Here is a 20,582-nt window from a genome sequence, read left to right on the forward strand (position 1 = left end):
CCATAAGTTTTGATATGTTGTGTTGTTGTCTTCATTTACTTCCAGAAAGTTTTTGATTTCTCTTTTGATTTCTTGAATGACCCAGTGTTCATTCAGGAGCATGTTGTTCAGTCTCCATGTGTTTGCATACTTTCTGGGGTTTCCTGAGTTGCTAATTTCCAGCTTCGTTCCGCTGTGGTCTGAGAAGCTGCATGGTATGATTCAAATTCTTTTAAATTTGCTGAGACTTGCTTTATGTCCTAGTATGTGATCAATCCTGGAGAAGGTTCCATGCACTGCTGAGAAGAATGTGAAGTCTGTAGATGTAGGGTTGAAAGTTCTGTAGATATCTGTTAGATCCATTTGGGCAATAGTGTCAAATAAATCTGCTGTTTCCTTGTTGATCTTCTGTCCGGATGATCTGTCTATTTCTGAGAGTGGAGTATTGAAGTCCCCCAGTACTATTGTATTGGAATCTAAATCTCCCTTTAAGTCCCTTAACATATCTTTTAAATAGACTGGTGCCCTGTAATTAGGTGCATATACATTTATAATAGTTACATCTTCCTGTTGAATTGAACCCTTAATCATTATATAGTGTCCCTCTTTGTCTCTCTTAACAGTTTTTGTATTAAAGTTTATTTTGTCTGATATTAATATGGCTACACCTGCTTTTTTTTGGTTTCTGTTGGCATGGAATATCTTTTTCCAACCTTTCACTTTCAGTCTGCATGCCTCTTTGTTACAGAGATGTGTTTCTTGTAGGCAACAAATAGTTGGGTTGTGTTCTGTGAGCCAGTCAGCCAAACGGTGTCTTTTAACTGAAGAATTCAGACCATTAATGTTCAATGTGACTATTGATGCGTAGTGACTTTGCCCTGCCATTTTCCCGGAAATATTTTCTAGTATATGCTTTGAGCTTCCCATGCTCTTTTACTGGTAGGTGTTCTTCCTTTCCCTTCTTTCATATTGATGGCCGTGTTTCTGTGTTTCTGAGTGTAGCACATCTTTAAGTATCTTTTGCAGGGCCAGACGAGTGGCCACAAAGTCCTTCAATTTCTGTTTGCTATGAAAGGTCTTTATTTCACCTTCATTCACAAATGAGAGCTTGGCAGGATATAATATTCTGGGCTGGCAATTTTTTTCTCTTAGCACCTGTGCTATGTCTCGCCATTCCCTCCTAGCCTGTAGTGTTTCTGATGAGAAGTCAGCTGTGAGTCTGATTGGAGATCCTCTGAGAGTAATCTGACGTTTCTGTCTTACACATTTTAGGATCTTTTCTTTATGTTTCACTGTGGTAAGTTTAATTACCACGTGTCGTGGTGAGGATCTCTTTTGGTCACGTTTATTCGGGGTTCTATGAGCTTCCTGTACTAGGATGTCTCTGTCCTTCTCCAAACCTGGAAAGTTCTCTGCTAGTATCTCACTAAAAAGGCCTTCTAATCCTTTCTCTCTCTCCATGCCTTCAGGAACTCCTAGAACTCGAATGTTGCTTTTTTTAATAGTATCCTGCAGATTCCCAACAATATTTTTTAGATTTCTAATTTCCTCTTCTTTTCTTTGGTTTGACTGTATGTTTTCCTGTGCTCTAAGTCCAATATTCTCTCTTCTGCTTCACCCATTCTGTTTTTAAGGCTCTCTATCGTGTTTGTCATTTGATCTATTGAGCTCTTCATTTCATTTTGATTTCTCTTCACTATCACACTTTCCTGTTCTACTAGTTTCTGAGTTTCATTTTGACTCTTCCTTAAAATTTCATTTTCACGAGAGAGATTTTCAATCTTGTCCAATAAGGATTTCTGTAGTTCAAGGATTTGCTTTTGAAAACTTCTAAATGTTCTTATCATAAATTTTTTGAAATCCGTATCTTGCATTTCTTCTATCTCATCATCTTCATAATCTCGGCTTGGGGTGTTTTGCTTATTTGGAGGCATCATAGTGTCATCGTTGATCTTGTTCCCTCGATTTCTGTGTTTGTTACTCGGCATAGTTAATTCTTCTTTCGTCACTGTGCATTTTTTTAATTTTTATTTTATTTTATATTGTGTCCGTGTTAAGTGGACTGCCTGCTGATGGAGGAGCCTTGGAGGCTTGAGATGGGTGCGGCCTGAGAGCTCTGCCTGGTTCTTCCTGGTTAAGGGTGTGCAAAGTGACACCCTCAGGTTATGCGTGGTAAATCTCTCTCTTTTTATTTATTTATGTATTTTATTTATTCAGGGGGTAAGTAACACCGCACTGCTTCCAGTCTTTGGCTTCTACCCGCAGAGTCCCAGAGTCCTTAGGCTCCTCTGGACTCCCACTGGGTTGCCTAGGCTACTGAATTGTAGTGACTCAGTTCCTTAGCTCTCCCCCATTGATATGTAAATCCAGAGAGGGGGCCTGCTCTTTGTCTCTTGGGAATTCTTCAAGCCTTGCAGCCTTGCAACCTTTGCAAGGTTAGGGGGAAGAGAAACCCCGAAACTTTTTTTTTCCTTCTTTCTGGTAGTGAGTTTGCTGCACTTTCCGGCCCCCCTCTAGATTCTGACCCCCGTTTCCCCACCAATGTCTCGGGTTATTGAGCTCACCTCCCCTTCCAGCGCCGATGTGTGGACTCGGAGCCCTGAACGTCCCAAGTCTCCCCGCTGTTGTCTGTGTGGCATGCACTCCCCTTCGAGCACTGGTGCGCAGACCTTGCTCGGTCCTGCGGCTTGGCTTCCGCGCGGTGGGCGACCTTGTTCTCCCAGTAGGTCCTCTGATTCACGGCCACTGGATCCAGAGGAGTTTCCCCTGCAATATTTTCCTGGTTCTTTTTTCTGAGGCTACCGTAACTCCCCTTTTATTAAACTAAATTTTCCCGAGGCCGGCGCCGTGGCTCACTAGGCTAATCCTCCGCCTAGCGGCACCGGCACACCGGGTTCTAGTCCCGGTCGGGGTGCCGGATTCTGTTCCGGTTGCCCCTCTTCCAGGCCAGCTCTCTGCTGTGGCCAGGGAGTGCAGTGAAGGATGGCCCAGGTGCTTGGGCCCTGCACCCCATGGGAGACCAGGAAAAGCACCTGGCTCCTGGCTCCTGCCATCGGATCAGCGCGGTGCGCCGGCGGCCATTGGAGGGTGAACCAACGGCAAAAGGAAGACCTTTCTCTCTGTCTCTCTCTCTCACTGTCCACTCTGCCTGTCAAAAATAAATAAATAAATAAATAAAGAAAGAAAGAAAGGTAAATTTTCCCAGACTATCAGTGCGCGCCCTCACTATTCCGCCATCTTGGCTCTGCCCCCCTATGAAAGAATCGATTTTCTAACGGGTGTAGAGACTAAAGGTTTGGTATTATTCTCTGAAGGACTGTGGCCTCAATCTGGACAGGATTTTATTTTTTATAATATACCTGCCTATCTAAAGATTTTGTTTATCCTGCTTACAGTCTGTTGAGCAATGGATTTTGTTGAAGTAGCATGTTTCTTCCCTGTGCTTAGCACATTTGTCATCTGTTCATATATTTCCACTTCCAACTTCTTTCCTTTTTCACTTCTGTGCACTTTAATCAATTGCATGGTAGTGCTTGAGAGAAATTTTTGTGTGTTTTATTTGATGGCTAAATTATTGTCTGCATTCTGTCTCTCCCTTCTCCTTTTCCTAGCAAGAGGTCACTCATTCCCAGGGATTTCTCCCTTTAGTTCCGGACAGAGTATTCTTAGCTTGGTGGGAAAAAAGTTTATAGTCATGAAATGCAATAGTAACTTCAAAAGTAAAAATATTCATCCTAGACTCTTCTGCTACCTTGAAGCTCTTTCTTAGTTTTGCAGCTGGTTCTACACTTTCCCAGTCTTCCTTCCTCCTTACCTACCAATGGTTTATTTTCTGGTTCTTTTGTAAGATCCTATTTCTTTGTCCACATCAAGAATAAGAACATTTCTCTAAATTATCTCTTCTAGGTTTTGCTGCCTCCCCACAACACATCCTCTGTCATCACTGGGCCATCTTTCCTGTAAAAGACAAATTTTGGAGATCACATCTCCATCCTGGATACTAGGCTCTGAAGAAAATGACTGTGTACCAGGACAGTGAGGTTGGATTGCTGAAAACATTATACTTCTTGACAAAGGTGACACTGGAGTGCTAACGTGAGCTTCTGCACATAGAGGGATGATGCGTGCTAAGGCAGATAAGAAAGTCCATGTTTATTTCTCAGTCTGATTGTCCATGAGAGCATTTCAGACCTGGAAAGCCCAAACACTGCGGTAAAAAATGTTCTACATGAAGGATCTCTGTGAGTGAGACCCCAGCAGAAAGAAGTGGCCAACAAAGAAGGATGTGCTTTTCTCTAAAGGAGGAGAGAACTTACACTTTGCTTATGGCCTTGTCTAAATACTGACAGAGTTTGTGCACTCCAAAGGCTTTCACAGCCTAGGCAGCTCTTGTCAAGACCCTTGAGTAGTCACTGACATCATACATAAAAGAGTGTTAATTGTTAAATTAACAACACTGTGTATGAACTGCCCATGCAGGACATCTGTCCTCAATGAGTTGTATTTATGAGAGTTAACTGTAAAAATAGTTCACAGTTTTTGTGTGTTTGTTGTATATGTCTGTGCATATTGTTGTAATCTTTACTTAGTATAGAGTTGATCTTCTGTGTGCAAAGTTAATTAAAAATGAATCTTAATGGAGAACCTGACTGGAAAGGGGAAAGAGAGGAGGAGGAGCATGGGAGCAGGGGTGGGAGGGTGGGTTGGTGTTAAGAATAACTATATTCCTAAAATTGTACCTATGAAATTTGTAAACTTAAGGAGCAAATTAATTAATTAAAAAATAAATTTAGTGTTACTTATCATACTAAATTTTGAATTACTCCTCTACATATAAAATGAAGATACTAGGATTCCATACAAATGAAATAATTTAATGTTTTTCTTCATAATACTTTATGTTTTAGTTGGCATGAGCTATTCATGCTTTCAATATTTGCTTTCAAATATTTGCTGTGATAGTGTCATTGTACATTTGGGGCCAATGAAATAAGAGAGAATCTTTGGCTTCACTATTCTAATATACCACTGCAATTAGAATATATAATTAAATGTTGTGATAAATAATTATTTGGTCACCCATACTGTAACTTGAATTTCTGCACTTTCATACAAATACCAGAATAATTGGTTAGTTGGCAAAGGAACATTTAACCAAAACACTACAAATAGACAAGAAAACAATATATCATATAGGAACAAGGTGAATATGGATGAAAAGTCTTAGAAAAATCTGAAATAGCTGTGAGAGAAGATATACTCAACCAGCATCCAAATGCCTCTCAAGAAAATACAAATAATATATTCTTCTAGAAGTCATTACTAAGTGCGAAAAAAAAATGGGTAGAAGTAAGAAATGAACTTAAGCTTCCTTGATGAAACACATTAGCTCCATGTCTTTCCAGGACTTACTGGCTTTGCATGAACTACTGTCCTTGTGACTGCATGCCATCCAGGGCTCTGACCATGGGAATCATCTTTGTCTCTCAGACAGGAGTCGGATTCCTAGGAAACATCCTGCTCCTTCTCTGCTATGGCTTCCTTTCCTGCACTGGACGAGGGATAAAGCACATGGATTTGATTCTCCATAACCTAATTGTAGCCAACTGCTTGGTTCTGCTCTCGAGAGGCATTCCTCAGACCATGGCAGCTTTTGGGCTGAAATATTTCATGGACGATTTTGGATGCAAACTAGTTTTCTATGTTCATAGAGTGGCCAGAGGGGCGTCTCTGAGTGCAACTTCTCTCCTGAGTGGCTTCCAGGCCATCACAATCAGCCTTAGCAGCCCCCAGTGGATGGAGCTCAAGGTCAAAGCCCTCAAATCCATTCGACTTTCCATTCTGCTCTGCTGGACCCTTCACCTGTTGGTGAATAGTATTGTTCCTATGTATATCACAGCAATGAGGGAGAGCAACAACAACACAGAGAAAAGAGATTTAGTTTTCTGCTCTGGCTTAGTAATTGACAAAAGTATATCCTTATTGTATTCCATGATGTTTTCCTTCATTGACGTTTTGTATTTGGTGTTGATGATTTGGGCCAGTGGCTGCATGTTGATCATTTTGTACAGACATAAGCAGAAGGTACTACACATTCACAGCAAAAGCCTCTCTCCCAAATGCTCCCCAGAGACAAGAGCCACCCACAGCATCCTGATGCTAGTGAGCACATTTTTCTGTTGTTATGCACTGTCTTCCTTCTTTACTTTCTATATGACCCTCTTTGATAAACCCAGCTGGTGGCTGGTGAATACCTCTGTCCTTATGGGTTCATCTTTCCCCTGTGTTAGCCCCTTTGTGCTCATCAGCAGAGACCCCCGCGTCTCTAGGCTGTGGTATACGTGTGGCACAAAGATCAATGATTTTCATAAACAGGTCATAGCATGAAAATCCAGCATACTGTCCATGTATCAGTTCACCCTTCCATATTTTATATAGCATTTACATTTGCTAAATCAGTTAGTGGAAAGGATCAAATCAAGACAGACTGAACGTGAATACATAATTATTTCATTTAGCAGATAGCCAGGCATGGAACAAGGAAGGAGGGGCTTCTCATTTCTACTTTGCCCACATCAAATAAGGGTGTTTCTCTTCAGTCTTTGTCCTCCTGTGTCCTTAGCTCCATACAAATTCTAGTAAATCTTCCCTTTACCATTTGCTTCTTTTAAAATCCTCATCTGATGTATTATGATAGTAAAGTCTACTCTCAGTTTTACTTCTTTGATTAAATACCTAAAATGAACTCCAAAATTATAAGACTCCTTCCTTCATTCTGACTCTTTGAGGGGTATCAAAAGACTGTGAATATATTTATGATACAGTTTTCCTTCCCTCATTTGTTGGAGGAATTCTAAGTGATTTGAGATGGAAGAAGTCGCTATCATTGATTCCATAAGCATGTTAAGTTGTATACCCTCAGACAAATTCCGAACACAATTCCACAAGTCCAGCTAGAACAGTATTCTGGAGAAAAATATAGTGGAAGAATATTGTCTTCATTCCTCAAAGGAAAGTTATGTGTAAACCAATTGGAAAACCCAGAGAAAAAGAAGGAAAAGTTTCTCTGGGACTGGGATGACATTTTTGTGAACATGGTTTTTCTTTTTTTTAAGATTTATTTATTTATAAGTTAGAGTTATACAGAGAGAGGAGCAGCAGAGAGAGAGAGAGAGAGAGAGAGAGAGAGGTCTTCCATCTGATGGTTCTCTCCCTTCTTGGCCACAAGTGCCATGGCTGCGCTGATCCAAAGCCAGTAGTCAGGAGCTTCGCCCAGGTCTCCCACTTGGGTGCAAGGGCGCAAGTACTTCGGCCATTTTCTACTGCTTTCCCAGTCCATAGCAGAGAGCTGGATCAGAAGTGGAGCAGCTGGGTTTCTGACTGGCACACATATGGGATGCCGGTGCTTCAGGCCAGGGTGTTAACCCATTGCAGCACGTGAACAGGGTCTTTCTAACTGAGATTGTGGACAACAAATTGTGATATAACTGAATGGCACATCACTCTGACAAAGCAGAGGAAAACAATGTGCATCACAAGGTTAAAACTTTTCCAGAAGCTCTCAGGCAAAGATGTTAATTTTGATTCCAGAATGTCAATGTGCAATAAATTGATAAATGAAATCTCCTATGTTTTACAAAATGTTGACACCACTGAAAGCTATTATTTGCATCCAGCTAATTTATCTAGAAATTGAAGAGGCAGGAATAACTAGAAGAATGCAGGTTTGCCTTTTTTTTAAAAGATTTATTTATTTGAAAGTCATTACAGAGACAGCTTCCATCTGCTGGTTAACTTCCCAAATGACCCCAACAATCAGTGCTGGGCCAAGCTGAAGCCAGGAGCTTCTTCCTGGTCTCCTATATGGGTATCATGGACCCAAACACTTGAGTCATCTTCTGCCACTTTTCCCAGGACATTAGCATGGAACTGGAATAGAAGCGAGGCAGCCAGGAGTGAACCAGTGCCCATATGGGATGCTGCTGCTGCAGGTGCTGGCTTTACCTGCTACTCCACACTCTGGCCCCAGAATGTCTGTAATCCATGAAAAAGACCAGGTGAAAGTGAACGATGACATGAGGGCATTAAGGTACAGGGAGCAACAGAGGGAAGTTGAGCACAAAGCAAGGCTGTGTTTCTGGCTGATCTGAGTTTTGTCTCCCAACCAGGATTCTGGTTTATTTCTCAGAAATATGCACAGTCACAGCCTTGAAGAATAAGACAAAGCAAGTGAAAAGGAGAGAACTGCCAGAGTGTTATAAATGGTTCATGGTCAAGTCAATGCCTTTATTTGTTACATCCATATACTCCTTAAGCACCTAAAGTACATAATATATTATTCTTCATGCATGTGATGTATCAGAGAAGTGAAAGACAGCTAGGAAAGAAACTTCCTGTATTGCAGCAATATTGTAATTGAGAATGGGACAGCAGACAAAATGTCAATAACAGATTAATTATGCAGTGTGCTACATGATGAGTGATTGGTCTGGGAGAAGCTGATTATGGGATGGGCAGGGAATGAGAAGATGCATTATTTAAAAATTTATTTGAAAGGTAGTTTTACAGAGAGAGAGAGAAAGAGAGAGAGAGAGAGAAAGGTCTTCCTTCCATTGGTTCACTCTCCAAATAGCCACAACGGCTGTAGCTATGCCGATCAGAAGCCAGGAGCCAGGAGTTTCTTCCTGGTCTCCCATGCGAGTGCAGGGCCCAAGAACTTGGACCATCTTCCACTGCTTTCTGAGGCCATAGCAGAGAGCAGGGTTGGAAGTGGAGCAGCCAGGTCTTGAACTGGAACCCATAGGGGATGCCAGCGTGCAGGCGGCAGCTTTACTGGCTACGCCAGCACTGGCCCCATCCCATCAATCTTGAACATGTGTACTTTTCAAGAACCCTCAGAAAAATATCTCATATAGATATTTATCAGGGTTCCAAAGCTAGAAAAAGAAAAATAGAATTAAATTTTCACACAATATTTCTTACTAGGTTTTCTAAGAAATATCCAATTTCCATAAAAATCGATATCTTACCCAAAAGGAAGATCCACTTATAAAATGACATTTCCTGAAGAGACAGAGTCTGTCATGATTACGGAATACATGTGGACAGGTGAAATAAATGCAGACTCGGCCTGCGAGGTCCACAGAGCTGGGGTGGGGCAATGCATTTTTCAAAAAGGAGCAGCAGAGACAAGTTATGGCAAACGTGTCCATTTTATTAACAATCAAGCTCACCTTTTAAAGGGCAGGCAGCTAATTCAGGGCAACACTAATTCTGTAGGATAGTTCTGACACTGGCACCGCTATGCTTCTCCAATCAGCTTGAAGGTCACTTGGCTACAGTAGCTTTCCAGGAGGTCCTACTGGGTCTGGGCTTCACCCGGGTGCTGTTTCCCTGACTGGTAATTACAAGACCCTTCAACAGGGATGGGAAGGAGGTGGGGGAAATGTGCCTGGTGCTCCTGCCACCTGCAACAGTCAGGCCATCCTGGGAGGTGTGGTGTACCACACCGTCCTTACCCATGCATGGGGGAGGCAGGCAATCCCCCAGCTAGGCACAGAATCACCCAGAGTGACAGTGCTGTCATGATTATGGAATGTGCGGGGACAAGTGAATTAAAGACGGGCCAGTATGAAGTCAACTCTTTCTAGGAAATAACTATCATTTCACTTGGAGCTGCCATGACCGTGTCTAAATGGGGACTTGTGTTTGCCTCAGGAGAAACCATGTGCAGCAATCATGTGAGGGCACAGCCAAAAGATGTGGTAAACCAGGAAGCTTTCCCTCAACAGGCACCAAACCCACTGCCGCCTTGAACTCGGACTTCCAACCACCAGAGTTGGTGCAGAAGGTGCTCTTCTTTGTCCAGTCTCTCACCCAGGCCTAGAAAAAGGCCTAGACCTAGACCAGGTTGCCCCAGATGCCACCTGGGACAGAAATCAGAGAATAGAATAGGAGGAGCTAGCACAGGGATTTTCATTAAGTAGCACCAAAGAATGACTTTTGGGGTGGAAATGCATCACCAACTCTGCCCCAATTACTTGCTGGGACTGTCTAAACTGCCTACAGCCTCTCACAGATCTTTCTCATTTCCACACTACTTCTTGCACTGTTCCAGAATCTTGCCTTTGTTAGCTGAGATTTCAAGTTCTTGCACAAGACCTGGAGTTTTTCCATAACAGTGTTCAGCAAGAAGTTGCCAAGTGCAGCGTGAATGCCCAGATGGTGAAGCCCAGTGCCTAGGAGCCGTAGTGGTCAAGTTCAGCATCTCCCAGGCATGTCTGGAGCTGACATGAACTTTGACCTTAAGGCTCAACTCAGGGAACTGTAGATCATGGTGGTTGGAAATCAAAGTTGGTGGTGGTCGGAAAGGGATCATATTCTTTGTTCCTGTTCCTCAACTGAAACCTCCAGAAAATCCAAGTCCAGCTGGTATGTGAACTGGGGAAAACTTCAGTGGGAAGAGTATTGTCTTCATTCCTCAAGGGTGAGTTTTGCCTGAGCCAACTGGAAAAACCTAGAGAAAAAGAAGCAGAAGCTTCCCTGGGGCCACACTCCTTGCCCTCCTTGCAGACGTGAGTTTCCTGAGTGAAATAATGGACCACAAGATCCACGTGTGATTGGATGGCAGCTAGCTTGCAAAGTTGTCTGAACAAAGCAAGATAGAACAGTGTGCAAAACAAGGCTGAAATTTTTCTGGTGTCTGTAAGATGTTAATTTTGAATTCCCAGAGTTTCAATCGCCAAAACATGACTAATTAATGTATCATTCACATTTTTTTAAGAATGCAAACTGTTGATATCACAGAAAGCTGTTATTCTAAACTAGTTAATTTATCCAGAGATAGATGAGGCAAGAATGAAAAAGAGAATGCATTTTGTAATACATGAAAGAGACTGGTGCTGTGGCATAGTGGGTAAAGCCACCACCTGCAGTTCTGGCATCCCATATGGGTGCTGGTGTGAGTCCCGGCTGCTCCACTTCTGATCCAGCTCTCTGCCATGGCCTGGGAAAGCAATGGAGGATGGCCCAAGTCCTTGGGCCCCTGCACCCATATGAAGGACCATGGGGAGGCTCCTGATCCTGGCTTTGTATCAGTAGCACTTACAGACACTACAAAGTGAATGAAGTGTGTCCCAGACCTTACTGGTCTTCCCATCCGTGTGATCTCTGTGACTGCTGTACCAAAAATCTTTTCTTGCCGCTCTTGCAGGCATTGGGCCTGGAGACCCTGAATGGATCCTAGGCCCAGGATTCTGAATCCAACTTGGGGGTTCCATGGAGTGGTTCCTGCTATTAGCAAACAATGGAATGGATTATAGAAGTTTGTTCCTGGAATAGGAACATGTGTATGCAGGTGGTTCCAGGTGAGGCTGTGTTGCTTCAGGGAACTTCAAGTCTCCTTTCCTAATAGAACAGAGGGCAGAACTGTTCTGGAGATGATGGAGGCAAAGGGAGGTTTGGTGCAGAGAAGGGAGGTGGCCTGACCCAGGTCTCATAGGCTCTTTACACCTGAGTGTGGAGAACAGCCTTTGCGAGTGAAGAGACAGCAAGATGAGGGAGGAGACTACTGCAGTAATCCAGAGAGTCTTTCTTTTTTTTTTTTTTTTTTGAATTTATTTGACAGGTAAAGTTATAGACAGTGAGAGAGAGAGAGAGAGAGAAAACAGAAAGGTCTTCACTCCCCAAATGGCCACTATGGCCAGAGCTGCTCTGATCTGAAACCAGGAGCCAGGTGCTTCTTCCCAGTCTCCCATGTGGGTGCAGGGCCCAAGCACTTGTGCCATCCTCCACTGCCTTCCCGGGCCACAGCAGAGAGCTGGATTGGAAGAGGAGCAGCCAGGTCTAGAACCCGGTGGCCATATGGGATGCCGGCACCGCAGGCAGAGGATTGACCAAGTGAGCCATGGCGCTGGCTCCCAGATGAGTCTTGATGGTGTAACCATTGTAGTAGCTGTGGAAGTGGTAGAAATGGTTGCATTCTGGCTCATAATTTTGTATAGGTCTGCTCTGATTTTCTACTTTTGCGAATGAGAGAGAAAAAGGGGATGACTGAAAGATTTTTGCATTCATTAGTTGGAGTATAGAAGCTCCATCTCCTGGGATGAGAAAGTAACTAATAGGAATAATTTTCACTGAGAACATCATAAGTTTATTTTGGGCATATTAAAGATATGAGGTATTTGAGGATGAGTAGAGGTATCAAGGGTGGAGGGATAGACACATCAATCTGCAATTTAGGTGTGGGGTTCAGGACTGAGACATCTTCTAAGAGCAGCTGATAGTGCATGGGCCAGTATGGAGCTGTTGGTCTTAGTTCAGACGGTTAACAATAACATATATACTGTTGGTTTAAACAACAAAAATGTGTTTCTCACAGTTTGGAAGCTGGGAAGCCCAAGACCAAGGTGTCAGAGTTTTGGTTTGTGGTAAGAGCTCCTTTCCTGGCTTGCAATAGCTACTTTCCTGTATACTCACATGGTCTTTCCTGGGAGGGATTCTGTGGATAGAGCAAGATTTTTTTTTTCTTCTTAAAAAGGTGCTAATCCCATAATGAGGGTCTCATTTTCTTTTTAAAATATTTATTATTTATTTATTTGAAAGGCAGAGAGAGAGAGGAAGAGAGGAAGAAAGGAAGAAAGAGGTAGAGAGAGAGAGAGAGAGAGAGAGAGAGAGAGAGAGAGAGATTGATCTTCCATCTCCTGGTTCACTCCTCAAACATCAGGGCTAGTCTAAGCAGAAGCCAAGAGCCAGGAACACCATCCTGATCTCCTGCATGGGTGACAGGTCCAAGTACTTGGATCATCTCCTGATTTTTCAGGCCCATTAGCAGATCAGATGCAAAGCATCTGGACTGAAACCTACACTCTGGCGAGGGATGTTGACATCGCAAGCAACAGCTTAACCCACTGCAACACAGTGTCAGTCCGAGGGTTTCACATTCTTGACCTATTCTAAATTTATCATCAAAGGTACTTGCTCTAAATACTATCACATTGTATTGGGCTTTATTGTGTTAGTGCTTCAATATATGAACTTTAGGAGGACACAGACATTGAGCTCATAAAAGTATGGGGTCACAATCAGTAGAGGGACTCCTATTAATGATATTAATGTTCTTAGAAGGTGAGGAAGGGGAGCGATGGAGGCCACAACTGTATCATAGCTGGGTACCTGGATGAGCACTGTAGATGTCAGAAATACAGATACAGAAGAGAAGTGGCCATTGCACAGTGTGGGAAAGAGGATGACCTTGTGGGTGGCCATAGCTTCTGAGCCATGAGCAAGCATGATATAGATGTGGAGGCTCACAAGGATATCATCTTATTTGCTGCTTTGTAGACCTGCAGGGATTTTATCACGATATTTGTTGTGTCTGGTGAGTAGGTTGTATTAGGGGCACAAGTGGTCATTTGAAAGGGTCACTATATGTGGGGTAGAGGGTCATTCAGCCAAGGTTGTGGATTCGGGTTAGGAGGAGAGGAAGGCAGATAGTGATAATTGAATGACAAGTTAGAATGGACAATGGGTTTCTGAAATCTGCTGATGGTTCTTACTGTGGAAGTTAATGTAAGGAACAGAGTGAGGCAGAGAGACCCTTACAGTTGGATTCAGGGCCATGTCTGACAGTGGGGACCATCATGGCTCTGGGTAGTCCTGAATCTTGTTTGAATTTGCAAGCATCTGTGGATGAGTAATGCTAAGTGACATGTCAGAAGCCATGGAGATGCTGCCAGTTTGGATGGTGGAGAGGGGGACTAGGAATGCAGCTATGTGAGGGAAGTGTGGTAGAAAGAGTGGTGTGCTGGGTGGAGAAAGGGGTGTTCAAGGGTTTTCTGTCACTGAGAACATAAGGATGGAAGATAAACCCAGACCCTTGGTTGTATCTAGGAATTACAATCTGTGGTGTTCCAGGAAAATTGCCTAGTGAGAGGGGGTGCTTCTTTGTGTGCCTGGTTCTGGGCTTAAATATTTGTCCACCTGCCTATTATTGTAGTGGGAGGGCCCAGTGATCAATGAGACCATGAGGACAGGGTGGGCACCCATGGCACTGGGACCTGGTATCTCCTATGAGATGGGGAGATGGGCATGAAGAAAACGAGGAAGGAAGGATGAGCATCTGTAAACACTGGGGTTCTTTCTTTCTTTCTTTTTGACAGGCAGAGTGGACAGTGAGAGACATAGAGGAAGGTCTTCCTTTTTCTGTTGGTTCACCCCCCAATGGCTGCCATGGCTGGCGCGCTGCGGCCTGCACACCGTGCTGATCCGAAGCCAGGAGCCAGGTGCTTCTCCTGGTCTCCCATGCAGGTGCAGGGCCCAAGCACTTGGGCCATCCTTCACTGCACTCCTGGGCCAGAGCAGAGAGCTGGACTGAAAAGGAGCAACTGGGACAGAATCTGGCGCCCCGACCGGGACTAGAACCCAGTGTGCCGGTGCTGCAGGTGGAGGATTAGCCTATTGAGCCATGGCACTGGCCAACACTGACGTTCTTAAGAAAGAAGCTGACCATGGAATGTCCTGATCATGGCAAGGCCATGTAACTCTGAGGAGCGACAGCTGCTGGCTGAGACTCGGAGACTCCTGTACCACACTGTGATGCTGGAGAACTTGGCCCTGATAGCATCTCCTGGAAGCCACTCATATTTCTCCCAGTGTCCTTTGCTGTCTTTCCCTGTGTCCCAGAGGCAGTCCTTACCATCCTTAGCACTGGGGGACTCTGAGCTCTACTCAAGTTGCCACTTTCCTGGCACATGTCGCAGAGGGAGGAGAGGATGGTCTCTGGTTTCCTCATCAGGAATCAGCCTTCACCAGGACATTGGTTGCTAATGAAATGGGCGTGCGGTGCTGAAGGGTACAGGTCTGTGGGTGCTGTGACAAGCTTTGAGCCCTGTCCCAACATCTCTGCTGGGTCCATGTGTTCAGGAAAGTATCTGAGCATCAGGAAGCTTGCAGTCAGTGTGGTGGACCCTTCTGGCCCTCTCGCTGGCAAGATGCCTCTGTCCAGACCTGAGGGACCTCTGTACTTCAGCTAACATGTCCATTTTTACCTATGTCAGGAGTCGCAGGTGTTGTTCATTCTGGTTATGACTTACATGTCCTAAGAGCTTTTCTTGAAATGTTTTCCTTCAAGATTTTATTATTGTAGTCTTATTTTTTTTTATCTGTGGTTTATTGTGTGCCGAGTTCTTTGAGCCCTGCTGATGTCTTATCTCTCTACTCTTTTCTCTTAGGGCTTGTATCAGGCAGGCCCATGTAGTTGCACAACTAGCATTGCAGGGTGGCTTGACATTTTCCTGAACTGTCATATTTCATCTGTAGCTTTCAATAACTCACTCTTGTACCTTTCTGGCCTGTATCACTCCTGCCTCCCCAGTAGCTTCTTCAGTGTTGTCTAATATCAACCTTTACGTCAGTGTTGTGAGCTGGGCACAAATCCAGGTACCCGAGTCCTTTTGGATTTCCCTGGGTCTAGCTACCAGTAATTCTGTGCCTCATACTCATTATATCAGCAGCCAAGCAGCTGGACACCTGCTCTCCTCTCTGAAAGGTGAACCATTTCTGTGTCCTTTTCCAGTGGGGCCTCATCCATGCTGTGATCGTTAGAGACCCTGTCCTCAGACTGCTGGCTCCCGAGTCCAAGAAGCATTCCCATGAGCAGTCTTCGGTGTTGGCCACATTTTTGGTGGTACGTCTCCCTGCCACCAAAACCTGCCTCTCCTTCATCAACAGAATCTGCAGAGGGAGCATCACAGGTCAGAACTCCCAGGGCAGGTCCACCCACCAGACCTCGGCCCCTGGCACACGTGTCACACACGTGTCACAGTCATGACAGACATGTTGCAGTTGCCTGTACTCTAAGCAAAATCCTCTGGGTAGAACCTGTACTTAGGTGAGGCATCAAGAGGCTTCTGGTTGAGTGAAACCTTGCCCTGCTCCAGGGTGATAGTGGAGAGAAACTTGTCAAGTGCACATGGACAGGGCTGCGTTTGTGAAGAGCTGCAGAGTTCAGTGTGATAAGGCAGCCCTTTACCTGTGGGGAGGTCTGAAATAACTTTCCAGGCACTTCAGCCTTCTGCACAACCAGGCCACTCCCAGCAGTGAGAAGCAATGCGGTAGCATTAACTGTGAGGAGTCTTTTAACATAGGGAAAAAAAATCATTACCAATGAGGTAAATACAAAATAGCTTCAGTACCGGACACAAACTTCTGCACAATGAAGTCTGCTACAGAAAGAGTGCTGAGTGTAGCAAATGTAGCAGATGTGGGGACCTTCAGCTGCAAATACATACTAGCTCGGCACCAGCAAATTCACTGCAGAGAAAGGACATATGACTGCAGTGCCTGTGGGGGATTCTGTAGGTACAAATCTCTCCTTAAACACCACTGGAGTGTTTTCACAGGCTCAAAGCCATACAAGTGCATTTAGTGTGAGAAGTGTTTTATTGAGACATGTGTTGTCATTGAACCACCAATACCTGGATGTATCCTGACGTCTTTGAGATGATCACAGCCCAGTTTTTCTGGGCCTGGCTGATTTCACTCAGCACTGTGAACTCCAATTCCATCCATTTGTTGCCAGCTTCAGGATTTCATTGTTTTTACGGATGAATAATAATCCCTTGTGTGTGTATATACCACATTTTCTTTGTTCATTTATGAATTGGTGGGCATCTGGGGTTGATTCCACATGTCTGCTATTTTGAATACTGCTGCAGTAATCTCAGAAGTACAGATATCTTTTTGTATGTTAACTTTATTTACTTTGAATATATTCCAAGAACTGGAATAGTTGGGTCATATAGAAGTATTTTTATTTTTATTTTTGGAATCTTCATACTATTTTACATTGTTTGTATATATTACATTTTATTTACCCATTCACCCATCAATGGGCTCTTGGATTGCTTCCACATTTTATGTATTGTGAATAATTCTGCTAATGAGCATATGTGTACAAATACCTTTTCTTTTTTTTTAAGATTTATTTATTTCTTTGAAAGTCAGAGTTACACAGAGAGAGAATGAGAGGCAGAGAGAGAGAGAGAGATCTTCCAACTGCTGGTTCACTCCCCAGTTCGCCAAAGTGGCCAGAGGTGAGCTGATCAGAAGCTAGGAGGCAGGAGCGTCTTCCAGGTCTCCCATGCAGGTACAGGGACCCAAGGACTTGGGCCATCTTCCACTGCTTTCCCAGGACATAGCAGAGAGCTGGTTCAGAAGTGGAGCAGCTGAAACTCAAACCGGCACCCATATGGGATGCTGGTATTGCAGGCGGCAGCTTTACCCACTATGCCATAGCACTGGCCCCTAAATACCTTTTCAATTTTTCAGTACTTTGATATATATATATTAAATATATATATATACATGAAATATATATGGAATTCATATATATGAAATCATTGAATGAAATGGAAATTCTATTTTGATGCTTTTAAGGAGCTGCCACACTGTTTTCCATAGCCATTGAACCATTTTATGTTCCCACCAATAGTGCACAGTAGGTTCCAGTTACTCCATCTTCTTGTTAACATTTGTTATTTTATGTTTTTTTTTTAAATAGTAACCATGCTAATAGGTATGAGGTGATATCTAGTTAGATGATACTTTAGAACCACACAAAGCTGCCTCAATGTAGGTATGAAGCAACTAGAAAATTGGAAATTTACTTGGTGAGGGAGATAAGTATACACTATAGCAAAAGCTGAAGTAAGAGTTTACTGAACAACAACCAAAAAAGAGTGTATTGAACATAATTTACCACATTTATGAAGCAGAAAGGAGCAGACGGAATGAGAAGAGTCTGATTCAGAGGGAGAATGTGAAGGATTTATGCTATTAGAATCACAAGATGTCAAAGCAGTTGGGTCTAGGCGGGGTTTAAGTGAAGGAGGCTGGCAGTGGGGATTTATGCTCTGAGAATGGATGGCACAAGGCTCCGCATCCAGTGCACCACGAGACTCATAAAATAACAGTGAGCCCCAGGCTGCGTCCTGTCTGGATCTGTACACATTATTTCACTCAATAAAGCTATTTTCTTTCCCTGCCATGCCTTGTGTGTATCCCATTTAAGTCCTTTACTCTTTTTTTTTTTAAAGATTTATTTATCAGAAACAGAGAGAGAGAGAGAGTTTTTCCATCCCCTGATTCACTCCCCAGATGACCACTATGGCCAGAGCTGGGCCAATCCAAAGCCAGGAGCCAGGAGCTTCTTCCAGGTCTCTCTTGCTGATGGGACTTGGGCCATCTTCCACTGCTTTCCCAGGCCATAAAAGAGAGCTGGATGGGAAGTGGAGCAGCCGGGACTCCAACTGGTGCCCATTTGGGATGCTGGCTCCACAGGTGGCAGCCTCACCTGCCATGCCACAGCACTGACCCCTAAGTCTTTTACTCTTTATTCCCTTCTGACCCAAGCTGTACTCACCCTACCTTGTGGAATTTACCCCCATGGAGAACAGGCACTGGCTGTTTATTCAAGGAAGTCAGCCATGATGGTTTGCATTTGGCAGAGACCCAGTAGCAGGCAGAGGAGTCAGAATGTTTCATAGTGGAAATGTTGTGCTGATTAAAGGTGGGGTCACAAGGAGCTGGGAGAAACTCTGATCGGTGAGGGTGGCATGTTTGGCTTTCTTCAGTTGGTCTGAAGTAAGTATGAAGTGGGGATACAATTAGGGCAGCAGTTAGTGATTGATAAATCTTGGCCACGTGAGTCTGGTAGCTACAGAGACTGTCATTTGGCTTGCTGAACTGGGTTGCTGCAAGTCCGAGTTCTATATTAGGGTACGGAATGGCTGTCCTCTGGCTGCATATTCAGTCTCTTACCTCCATGGAGCACCCTGGGGTCTCCTCTTCTGGAGTTCTCATCACACAACAGCTCTTTCTTTGTGTATCTCCACAGTCCAAAGTGTAAGCTCCTGTAAGGCAGGAAGTACACCTGACACACACATCAGCTGACTTTAGACTCCAGCATATTTTTGACATATAGTGATCTCAAGGAAAATATGGGGACTAGGAGTTCATTTTATGTATTAAATCAAATGAATAAAACTGAGAGTAGACTTTATTATCATAATGTCTCAAGTACAGATTTTTAAAGGATAGCAGAGCTAAGGGAAGATTTAGTAGGCCTTGTAAGGAGGAAAGGGCACATAAGGACAAAGACTGAGAGAAAAGCACCCAATTCTACTATGCCCCTTATTACATGTGAGCACTGCAGAGCAGAAATAAGAAACGCTTCCATTGGGGCCAGCGCTGTGGTGCAGTGGGTTAACGTCCTGGCCTGAAGTGCCAGCATCCCATATGGGCACCGGTTCGAGACCCGGCTGCTCCACTTGCGATCCAGCTCTCTGCTATGGCCTGGGAAAGCAGTAGAAGATGGCCCAACTTCTTTGGCCCTTGCCACGATGTGGGAGACCCGGAAGAAGCTCCTGGCTCCTGGCTTCGGATTGGTGCAGTTCCGGCCGTTGCTGCCAATTGGGGAGAGAACATCAGATGGAAGACCTCTCTGTCCTTCTGCCTCTCCTCTCTCTTTGTAACTCAGACTTTCAAATAAATAAATAAATCTCTAAAAAGAAAAAAAGAAAAAAAAAGAAACCCTTCCATGATTTATGCTGGGCTATTTCCTAAGTGACAAACAATTTTGTGATCAAGCTCAGTCTTTCTATCTTGTTTCTGATAATAATTGATCATAATAATTGCTATATTATATATATATGTATATATATGTATGTGTGTATATATATGGATGAATTGATAAATGGACAATATTCAGTCTCAAACATTTCTCTCTTTTTTTTTGGTAAAGCTCCATTCATTTACTTGAAAGTCAGAGTTACACACAGAGAGAAGGAGAAGAAAGGAGGGAAAGAGAAAGAGAGAGAGAGAGGGAGAGAGAGACTGAGACAGAGAGTTTTTCCATCCGCTGGTTCACTCCCCAGTTGGCCACAAGGCCAGAGCTGCGCTGATCCGAAGCCAGGGGTCAGGAGCTTCCTTCAGGTCTCCCATGTGGTTGCAGGGCCCAAGGACTTGGTTTTCTTTTTTTTTTTTAACATTTATTTAATGAATATAAATTTCCAAAGTACGATTTATGGATTACAATGGCTTCCCCCCTATACTGTCCCTCCCACCCACAACCCTCCCCTTTCCCACTCCCTCTCCCCTTCCATTCACATCAAGATTCATTTTCAATTATCTTAATATACAGAAGATCAGCTTAGTATACATTAAGTAAGGATTTCAACAGTTTGCTCCCACACAGAAACATAAAGTGAAAAATAATAGATGACTTTTTTTAAATGATGATGAAATCAGATCAGACCTATTGTCATGTTTAATCCCAGTGAGAGTCAAGTTGGGAGTTGATAATTTCTTTTCTTTTCTTTTTTTTTTTTTTTTTACAGAGGATCAGTTTAGTATGCTTTAAGTAAAGATTTCAACAGTTTGCACCCCCATAGAAACACAAAGTGAAATATATAGTTTGAGTACTTGTTATAGCATTAAATCTCAATGCACAGCACATTAAGGACAGCGATCCTACATGAGGAGTAAGTGCACAGTGACTCCTGTTGTTGACTTTACCAATTGACACTCCTGTCTATGGCATCAGT

The 20,582-nt window shown here is 43.6% G+C and overlaps 2 protein-coding genes and 1 long non-coding RNA gene across 4 annotated transcripts in view; all 3 read left to right on the plus strand.

Moving 5' to 3' along the window:
* Positions 1-4,614, plus strand: part of LOC138846755 (uncharacterized) — a 179,197-nt gene extending 174,583 nt beyond the window's left edge. Inside the window, exon 5 of the long non-coding RNA XR_011384290.1 lies at positions 3,886-4,614. This is a non-coding gene — a long non-coding RNA (uncharacterized lncRNA). The remainder of the gene's footprint in view (positions 1-3,885) is intronic.
* A 240-nt stretch (positions 4,615-4,854) lies between these two features.
* LOC138846750 (vomeronasal type-1 receptor 4-like) lies at positions 4,855-7,448 on the plus strand. The gene has a single exon (XM_070063393.1). The coding sequence runs from the start codon at positions 5,401-5,403 to the stop codon at positions 6,364-6,366; it is 966 nt and encodes a 321-aa protein (XP_069919494.1). The 5' UTR covers positions 4,855-5,400; the 3' UTR covers positions 6,367-7,448.
* A 1,061-nt stretch (positions 7,449-8,509) lies between these two features.
* Positions 8,510-20,582, plus strand: part of LOC138846748 (vomeronasal type-1 receptor 4-like) — a 72,188-nt gene continuing 60,115 nt past the window's right edge. For both annotated transcript variants that reach the window (XM_070063387.1, XM_070063389.1), the window contains exons 1-2: positions 8,510-12,407; positions 15,554-15,731. The gene's annotated coding sequence lies outside the window, so the exon portion shown is untranslated. The remainder of the gene's footprint in view (positions 12,408-15,553; positions 15,732-20,582) is intronic.

This window comes from Oryctolagus cuniculus, chromosome 18, assembly GCF_964237555.1.
Source record: "Oryctolagus cuniculus chromosome 18, mOryCun1.1, whole genome shotgun sequence".
In the NCBI taxonomy this organism is placed as follows: Eukaryota; Metazoa; Chordata; class Mammalia; order Lagomorpha; family Leporidae; genus Oryctolagus; species Oryctolagus cuniculus.

Bases quoted from the DNA above. Each gene is read 5' to 3' on its own strand.
- LOC138846750 (XM_070063393.1), top strand. From the start codon at position 5,401: ATGAACTACTGTCCTTGTGACTGCATGCCATCCAGGGCTCTGACCATG.